General features: G+C 45.1%; 1 protein-coding gene across 2 annotated transcripts in view; it reads right to left on the reverse strand.

The window, feature by feature from the left end:
• Positions 1–7,326: 7,326 nt before the first annotated feature.
• The window catches only part of LOC123062490 (selT-like protein), a 4,108-nt gene continuing 1,517 nt past the window's right edge, over positions 7,327–9,917 (reverse strand). For both annotated transcript variants that reach the window (XM_044486024.1, XM_044486025.1), the window contains exons 3-4: positions 8,103–8,418; positions 7,327–7,698 (exon numbers count right to left, since the gene is read on the reverse strand). In XM_044486024.1, coding sequence (XP_044341959.1) covers positions 7,522–7,698; positions 8,103–8,418 — 493 coding nt within the window. In that variant the 3' untranslated portion in view covers positions 7,327–7,521. The remainder of the gene's footprint in view (positions 7,699–8,102; positions 8,419–9,917) is intronic.

Here is a 9,917-nt window from a genome sequence, read left to right on the forward strand (position 1 = left end):
CCGTGGCCGCGCCACGCCGTCCCGCCTCGCTGGTCGTGCCGTGTGCGTTGCTACACCGTGCGTGCGCACGGGCCTGTCGAGGCCGCCGCCGCTCGGGCGCTAGGGCGCTAGGGTTGGAAACCCTAGCGACCCCTGAGGGTCGGCCCAGCGGGCTGTGCACAATAAAAAAAGGGGGAGGGCGGTGGGGCTGGCCACACGGGCCGACGGCCCATTTTATGGCCTGCAGACGAACTGGGCCAGGCCAGAGAGCGCGCGCGCATGGTTATTCGCGTTTTAGCCCCTGGAATTTCCTATTTTTACGCGCATTGTATTCCTGATGTAATATTTCGCGTAGAAGCCCCTGGAACTTCCTGTTTCGCTGAAATATGTGTTTTGGGGCTTTAAAATGCCTCGGGAATTCAATTTTTGGGCTAGTTTTCACGTAAGAAATGCGCTTAACATGCTATCTTTTGTAACATGTTTTTATTGTATGTTTTTACTATTGTAGATTAACTGTTTAGCACTCTTGATCACTAAGTAAATCATATAATAACATGTTTTAAATAATGGAACGTCATTTTTATTGAATAAGTTTATCAACATCGCATTTGTGCAAAAGATTACCTGCTGTAATCTCATGATTTTTGCATAAATTGCAGATGGCCGGAATCGTTCACAAGGAGTTTGCTGAGTTGGCCCAGACGGGGCTGAACTATCTGTCATGGGCCTCGGACTGTGAGATCTTTCTCCAGGGCAGAACCCTCCTGAGGGCGATCGGTAAGGGGACCCAGCTGGCCCCCACTAATGCCAAGTTCGAAACTGAGAATGCGCAGGCTCTGCATTTTCTTCGTCGTCACCTGTCATCTACTCTGAAAGACGAGTATATGGCTGAGCGGAGTGCTTCTGGCCTTTGGACCGCTCTTAAGCAGCGGTTTGAGCGGCTGAAGTACACTGTTAAGCCACATGCAGAGGCAGAGTGGATCCGTCTGAGGTTTGCAGACTTCAAGACAGTTGGGGAGTACAATTCGGCTCTACACCGGATTTGTACGACTCTTCAGATGTGTGGTACTGAGATTACCGACACTCAGAAGATTGAGAAAACCCTATCCACTTTCCACCCTGATCCTATCCGCACGGAACTACCGCCAGGGAAACTACACGAGGTATTCAGAGTTGATTGACGTCCTCCATGTGGCAGAGGCGCAGGACGAGGTTCTGAAAAAGAACTTTGTCGCGCAACCACTTGGGGGGAGTTCTCGCCAGGAGGTGAATGCTCTCAAAGTCCGCAAGCCTCAACAGAAGAAGAGGGGCCGCAAGGGAAAGAAGAAGGGCCCTCAGCCCCCCCCCCCCCGCCCCGGCTAAGCAGCAAAAGCCGGGCAAGGGGGGCAGAGGCCTCGGGACTGCTTCTGGTGTGGCTCAGTGGAGCATTTCTCCCACCAGTGCCGCGCACCACAGGAGGTCGTTGATGCATATAAGGCTCGGAAGGCGCGTGATACGCACCTCACCTTGGTTCAGGAGGGAGCACCACCGGCGCCCATGGCGGCACCCGTGATGATCTCTACGCCCCCTGCTGCGCCCATCGCGGCGACCCCCGTGGTGCCCATTGCGGCGGCTTTGGCGGTCTCTAGTGACGCCAACGTTGCCATGGAGGTTGACCCCATGGAGGTTGATGCTACCTCCAAGATGATTTCTAAGGAGGATCAGCTCATTAGTATGGAGATTGCGGCTGAGGTCAATGGCTTCTTCACCGAGTCTACTTAGCATACCTCTTTGGTTATCATGATTCCGTGATTTGATACAATAAACTCGAATAAATTTGATTTGGTTGTGAGCTCTATTAGAGCATAAACTTATTCTTTACTTTGGCGATTGGATGAAATTTATTCATTTATTCCATTATTTATACATGATAGTATGTTATGTTCTAAGATGTGTGCATTTATTTTTAATGTAGTTTCTTCCTCATTACATTAATTAGATGTCATATTTTAGAATGCGTGTGGCGCCCGAATGGAGGAAACGTGCCTTGCCGATAGCGCCACCACTCATACCATTTTACGAGAAACTAAGTACTGTGAGTCCATTAAAAAATCTCCGGGAAGTATTATGACAATCACCGGCAGTGGTTCTCACATAGTTGGCTCCGGACGAGCCACTATTATACTTCCTATGGGAACAATTTTGATCATTAATGATGCGTTGTTGTACCTGGAGTCGACTCATACTCTTTTGAGATTTAGAGACATCCGCGCTAATGGTTTCCATATTGAGACCGATGATGAAAACGGCAAGGAGTGCCTACTCATCACAAAGCGGGATGCAAGTGGTAAACATGTTATCGAAAGGCTTCCTTCGTTCGACACAGGGCTATACTACACTAAAATAGTAGCACCGCCCGTGTACACTACCCTCAAGACTGTTTTTAGAAGCTCTGAACTCTTCTGCCTCTGGCACGATAGGTTAGGCCACCCCGGACTTAGGATGATGAGAAATATAATAAACAACTCGCATGGTCATAATGTTAACGTGAAGAACTTCCTGAATCCTGATGATTTCATGTGCTCCGCATGCGCTAAGGGGAAGTTAGTCATTAGGCCATCGCTCCTCAAGGTGAGGGATGAAATCCCCGCGTTCTTGGAGCGTATCCAAGGGGACATATGCGGTCCAATTCAGCCCCTCATGGGGCCATTTCGGTACTTCATGGTGCTCATTGATGCTTCCTCTAAATGGTCCAATGTTTGCCTGTTGTCAACATGGAACCATGCCTTTGCAAAGCTGATCTCTCAGATCATACAAATGAGGAATAATTTCCCTGATTATCGTATAAAGTCTATTCGAATGGACAACGCCGGAGAATTTACTTCAAAGGTGTTCGATGATTATTGCATGGCAATGGGAATCAAAGTTGAGCACTCGGTACCGCATGTTCATACACAAAATGAACTTGCCGAGGCATTGATTAAAAGAATTAAATTCATTGCCCGACCGCTCCTTCAGAGTTGTAACTTACCAACTACATGTTGGGGCCACGCAGTGTTACACGCGGCCAATCTCATCAACTTTCGACCGTCGGCCTACAACATCCACTCTCCTGTTCAGCTTGCGCAAGGGTCGGCACCAAAAATTTCCCACCTTCGTAGGTTCGGTTGCCAGGTATATGTACCAATACCACCACCTCAGCGACCGGCGATGGGCCCGCTCCGTAAGTCGGGGATATACGTTGGTTATGAGACTGTGTCCATAACCAGGTATCTGGACCCCATGACAGGTGACTGTCACACGGCTCGTTTTGCTGATTGTATTTTTGACGAGGATTTTTTCCCGATTTTAGGGGGAGAGAATCAACCCCTTGATGCTAAAAGTCGAGAAATCACGTGGCAAGCCACGGGAATCCATGCTCATGACCCGCGCACTGCTGAGACTGAGAGAGAAGTCCAAAAGATAATAGATTTGAAGTCATTAGCAAATCAACTGCCTAACCACTTTAGTGACTTAAAGACTGTGACAAAATCGCATGTGCACGCGCGCAATGCACCGGAAAGGGTTGAAATACCGAAGAAAAATGATGGTATACCCGCTCCCGTCCAAAGGCCTAAAAGGACGAGAGATCCGGCTTCTCAAATCCAAAGTACTCGGGGACGCCCGACGAAAAAGGATAAGAGAGATTTATTACAGCTTGTCGCCAAAGTACCCCAAAGTGAAACGGGGAGCCAGTCGAGACCTAGCACAAGTACGGAAAATTAAGTGCGCGAAATTCCGGACTTAAACTTTCCCATAAGGGAAACGCCCAGTGGAGATGTGTGCGCACATGTCGGCGTGGGAAATCTAAAGGACCTTGCTCTCATAATGGGAAATTTGGTAGAGCAAGTGTTTGCGCCGGATGCGCTCTATGACGAAATGGCCATAAATTATATTTATACGGGGGAGTCCCTGAACCGAGCAACCGTGATTGTCGACATTAACTTTGCTACGAAAATTGCCTCAATCATAGATCTTGACCCTGAGCCTAACACGCTCGCTGATTGCAAGAAAAGGTCGGATTGGAAAGATTGGCAGCAGGCAATTACTGCGGAATTATTATCTCTCAACAAAAGGAAGGTGTTCGGACCAGTTTGTCGAACTCCTCCCCACATTCGCCCCGTTGGCCATAGGTGGGTTTTTGTTCGAAAGAGAGATGAAAATAATAAGGTAGTATGGTACAAAGCAAGGCTCGTCGCTCAAGGGTTCACTCAACGACCAGGTGTCGATTTTAAGGAGACTTATTCCCCGTTCATGGATGGAGTTACCTTTAGATACTTGATCTCGATGGCAGTAAACATGGGCTTGAAAATGAAACTAATTAATGTTGTCACTACTTACCTGTATGGTAACTTGGATTCGAACATATACATGAAGGTTCCAGAAGGTATCCCTGTTCCGAACCATGATAGAGCAAACAGGGGTCTATACAGTGTTCAACTTCAAAAGGCACTGTACGGACTCAGATAGTCTGATAGAATGTGGTACAGTCGCTTAAGTGATTTCCTTCATGAGAAGGGCTACATGAGCAATAAAGATTGCCCATGTGTTTTTATACGGCGATTCCAAGACGGATTCCGTATAATCTCGGTGTACGTGGACGATTTAAACATAATCGGTACGCCTGAGGATATTGAGGAAGCGAGTTCCTACCTGATGTCGGAATTCGAGATGAAGGATTTGGGTAAAACCAAGTTATGTCTAGGTCTGCAACTTGAACATTCCTCTGATGGGATTCTAGTGCATCGGTCGGCCTACACCCAGAAGGTGTTGGAGAGATTTGGATTTGATAAGGCATATCCTTCTAAGACCCCGGTGGTCGGAAGATCTTTACAGCCAGACAAGGACCCGTTCAGGCCAAAGAAAGAGGCGGAGGAAACTCTGGGACCAGAGGTTCCTTACCTGAGTGCAGTTGGAGCACTCATGTACCTCGCAAATTGTACATGGCCAGACATTGCGTTCGCCGTCAGTTTGCTTGCTCGGTACAGTTCTGAACCTACCAAGAGACATTGGAAAGGTGTTAAGGACGTCTTCCGTTACCTGCAAGGGACCAAAGATCTTGGCCTGTTTTATAAAAGAAATCAAGACCTATCTATTATAGGCTATGCCGATACTGGGTACCTATCGGACCCGCATGATTGCAAATCACAGACTGGATATGTTTTCCTTTGTGGTGGAACTGTGTTTTCTTGAAAATCGTCCAAGCAAACATTTGTGTCGACTTCCACGAACCACTCGAAAATCGTGGCACTATTCGAAGCGTCAAAAGAGTGTGTATCGCTTTGGCGGATGATCGGCCACATTCAGCGGACATGTGGGCTGAACACCGTACAAACCCCTACCATTACCTATGAAGATAATGATGTTTGTGTTGCACAAGTCCAGATGGGTTATGTGAAGAGTAACCTCACAAAGCATATTAGTCCCAAGTTCTTCTATGCACATGAGCTGCAACAATTGAACGAGGTGAGAGTTTTGCATACTAAGTCCTGTGACAATCTTGCTGATATGTTCACTAAATCATTACCTGCATTAACCTTATAGAGGTGTGTGCATGGAATCGGTATGATGAGACTTAGAGAGATGCAAGGTTCGGGTGGAGAAACTTCACAAATTCGTCGTTAAAATTTCGATCCTGATGATCAAGTACTCAACTTGATGGTTGAGTGGATTGTACTCTTTTTCTCTTGAGTGAGTTTTCCTGATGTTTCTCACACGAGGTTTTTGACAAGGCAATTCGTGCAATACAACAACATATACTGTGTTCTCTTTATCCATATTTTTTCTCACTGGATTTTTCGAAGTTTTGAAGCATGTATATACGGATAATTACCCAAGGGGGAGTGTTGGGAAACCGGCCCACCACGAGGGTGGCGGCGGCTAGCGCAAGAAGCGCTCGGGATAGCCCCTCCCGATTCCACATTTTACGTTAAGTAGGTACTTATCTCTCGACCCTTTACCCCTATATAAAAAGACGAGGAGCAATCATTGTAACAATTGATCATTGATTAATAAAGATAATCTCCTTCATATTTCTCTGTGTCATCTACTTTCGCGTGTTCGACTACTTCGTCTACGACGCTCGTTCTCGTCCGCAACCTCAGACCGGACTCGCCGGCGGAGTTGCGGAACAGACAGCGCGAGCGCGCGCCCCGCATTCCACTCCTCGCCGCGCCCCGCGAGCCACATCGTTCCTCGTATACACCGGCACCGAGCAGCAAAGTTTAACCGTCAGTGCGTCACCCATGAGTCATGGTCGCCCCGCGCGCGGTGCGCGGTGCGCGGTGCGGTGCGTGCCGCCCACCTTTCAGACTCCAAAATTCCAGCCATGTATTTGGCCATCGCTCTCGACCTATATAAAGCCTCCCGTAGCTTGTTACCAAAACACCAGTACCACTCCGTAGTCGCGGATAAAAGGGCTGGCCTAGCCTTCCCTAGTGAATCTCTCTTCCAGTTTGTTTTTCATTTCCTTTCCCTTCCTTGTTTGCACTTTTTTTTTCTGGAAGAAGCGTGTTCCTCAACTCCACGAGAGCAGCTTAGCCAGCTACCGTTCCTCTCCTCCACCTACTTTCTTCCTGAAAAGATCCTTCTGCATTTTCCCCAAACTTGACCTCGACGAAAGCATCTACGTTACGTTATACTACATGTCTGTGAATTTCGCCCTATGCACATGTTATATAGAGCAACTGTTCGTGGTGGCACTCAACGACGACAAGAAGGCAGAGAAGAAGAGGCGGCAAAAGGCGATAAAAAGGAAGAAAGAAAAAGAAATGCAAAAGAAGAAAAGACTGGGGAAAAAGAGCAAGACAAAGGGAAAGAAGCCAACGCATTTTTTGACAATAATAAGAACAAGGGGGGTTTCTCTGTTTTCAGCCTTCATGTGCATGAAGATCTGAATGAATGCTTGTGATTCCCTCTGAAAAAAAAAGAATGAATCCTTGTGATACATGGTACATACGCTTTACATGTCAAAATAGAGTTGTGTTTCATTTTATTTTTTGAGTTGAAATAAAGTTGTATTTCATCTTAGCCCACTCTAATGCTTATGTGATTGAAAACAGAGTTGTACCTTCTACTCATTTCAGGGACAGCTAATTCTGAACGGAGCTTGTACTTTGTATCAATTAAACCTGCAATGCAGTTTCTAGTCTATCAAAGTGAATGTGGATGTTGCTTATTCCTCCATTAATCTAATATTATAGATCTTTAACAAAAAAAAATCTAATACCTATTGATTGCCGCATTAACACAATATCTTATCAACTTGAAGTCTGGAATCAAACATCACACTCAGGGGAACAAATACTGAAGGTTTTGTGCTAGAGATCAGGAGCTGAAATTAGTTTCCACTTTCAAGCAAATCATGGAGCTACAGTAATCTGTGATAGTCATGAGAGATTTACAGTCATATCATGGTAATACACCCTCAGTGCCGGTAAAATGTTATTTACAAACAGAAAAAGGTCATGTATCCAAAAAGATCGAAGACATAGGCATGTGATTTGACCGTAAAACGTGGAACTTTCAATTGGTTCTGTCTGTGGATACAGATAAATCAGCATGGGTGCTTTCCACGTCGTCGTCTAATACAAGATCTTTTTCCAGATTTTTCCCAATTTGAGAATCTGATAATCTGTTGCCAATGAGCTCCCGCAGCTCGAACTCACTAGGAAACCTCTGCTCAGATAATTTTGAGAAGACCTGAAAATGTGAAAAGTAGTTTACTAGGATTAGCGTAATGGATCCAGAGGGGGCTATCACATGAATATCAGCTCTGAAGAACCTGGAATGACCAACACATTAAGCATAGGTACAATATAATCCTGAGAAAGATTTGTACATTCATATTCAGGGAACAAGTACCCTTCCGGTCCACTTTTAGGGAATACAAGCAATCACTTATTCTAAAGCAGGCTGGTATATGAATATTACTGACTAGATGATCCCACTACTTAGTTCATTCTCGGCTCAGCGTTCCAGTAGCAACTAACCTAATAATCTAATATGATCGCTTGATTTATTGTATCACTACACCATAACCGTAACACACAATTTTATAATGCAGGGCAATGAAGTGCAACAAAGGGTGTATCATAGAAACATACCAGTTGTCCATTGCAGTAAACTTCAAAGGCGCCAGAACTTTGTAGAAGAGACTGAGCAAAATTGCCAAACATCCAGACTGATGCCATGGTTCCAAACCTATTAGCACACAGTGAGTAATACCACGGAGGTGGTACCATCCCAAATCTAGGGAAAATCTGATCACCAGCCATTAATGTTGCTATTGCTCCAACTTGAACAAAAGGCACCATTTTGCCGAGGGCGCGTTTTGGGAAGGGTGGAGGGTAGTTTTCCAAGACGACATGAATCCCAGGAAATGAGGTATCCAGCATGCGCTTCATGGTCATCGCATTTCCCCTGCAGAATTTAGTTTGAAATTATACCATTGTCTGCATACTGATTCATAACAGAGACCACAAGACAATTTCACAAATACTCCCTCCGTAACATAATATAAGACGTTTTTTGACACTGTCATGGTGTCAAAAAACGTCTTATATTATGTTACAGAGGAGTAATTAACAGAGTATGCTAGAAAAACAAAGTATGATGCTAAAGGGACTACATAGACATCATAAACGAAATTATAAAGACTTTACTCTGTAGGATTTTCATTAAACCATGTCGATAAGAACCTTTTGCTCCGACATACACAGAAACAACCGTTGGTTTAGCTTCATTTGTAAGGTCTAAAGAATATACATCCCGCATACGTATTGCAGATCTTCATTGCATTTCTTTTTAGTTACATACAAGCAGTGATTAGCGATTAGAAGACCAGAAAGAAATATTATGCAAGCCACCTGTAATCATTTTTTGGATATATAATCCACAAATTTATATAGTTCTTGTTTCATCTTTTTGCTTCTCTCAAACAAATAGTCGTGGAACTGATTTACTGTTTTATCTGCCTTGCAAAGCATATAATGACCCAGCAGCATAAATGGCTGCACATAAGGTCAGGAACGGGTTGGAAGCAGTCTGAAGTGGATAGATTATGCTGATAAGTTGCAATTCTTACATAATGAAGTTCACAAGGTACCCAACAGTATGAATGAATGGGACAAAAATTGGCATTCTGTCTTAATAATTAAACTGTGTATCTGTGGACATGGAAAAATTGGTATACATACAAAGTAAACAGGATAACTAGCTTCTCAAACTCCATGGGCAGTACTCTCTCTCAACATTATTTATTCGCTTAAAACACACATGCAACACATGTAAAGGCAGTAATCTCCAGGCCCTTATCGCTCATTTGAAAGTCAAAACACCAAATAGAGATGATCTTCAAAATATCTTACTTTTGGTCAAACATTCAAAACTTAAGTGCAAAAGCCGAGCACGGTCCCGGAAAGTCATCCATCAAACTTCTCCACTCCAGTTGAAGATACAATAAAGTTGTTTTCCCCAGACACTAATTTATTCAGATATTTCGAGGTATGCACTAACCCATCCCCATCATGACATGTATGGTAGACAGTTTGATGACGGGGCAGAAGGACTCGCCATAATAGAAGGCGGGCTGCTGGGAGTAGCCATGAATGACCCAACAAGCCTTGTAGTGGATGAGAGAGCAGTCTGAATGGAATATGTGTTTACACACCCACTTACTAGGCTGGTGCCAGCCGGAGGAGAAACTAGTGTCCACTTATCGTTGTCAAGAATAGCACGGAGCTCCGCAAGCATAGCCTCTTTCCAGAGAGGATCAAGGAGAGCGCTATGGTAGTTCGAGTGAATGGAAGAAAAGGGTAGAGGTTGACACAACGGCGCAGATGAGCATGTGGCGAAGACCAGGAACAGAGCAAGCGACAGGAACAGCAGCCGCAGGAGCAGATATGGTGCGGGCAAGGGGG

This window comes from Triticum aestivum, chromosome 3A (genome assembly GCF_018294505.1).
Source record: "Triticum aestivum cultivar Chinese Spring chromosome 3A, IWGSC CS RefSeq v2.1, whole genome shotgun sequence".
Classification (NCBI taxonomy): Eukaryota; Viridiplantae; Streptophyta; class Magnoliopsida; order Poales; family Poaceae; genus Triticum; species Triticum aestivum.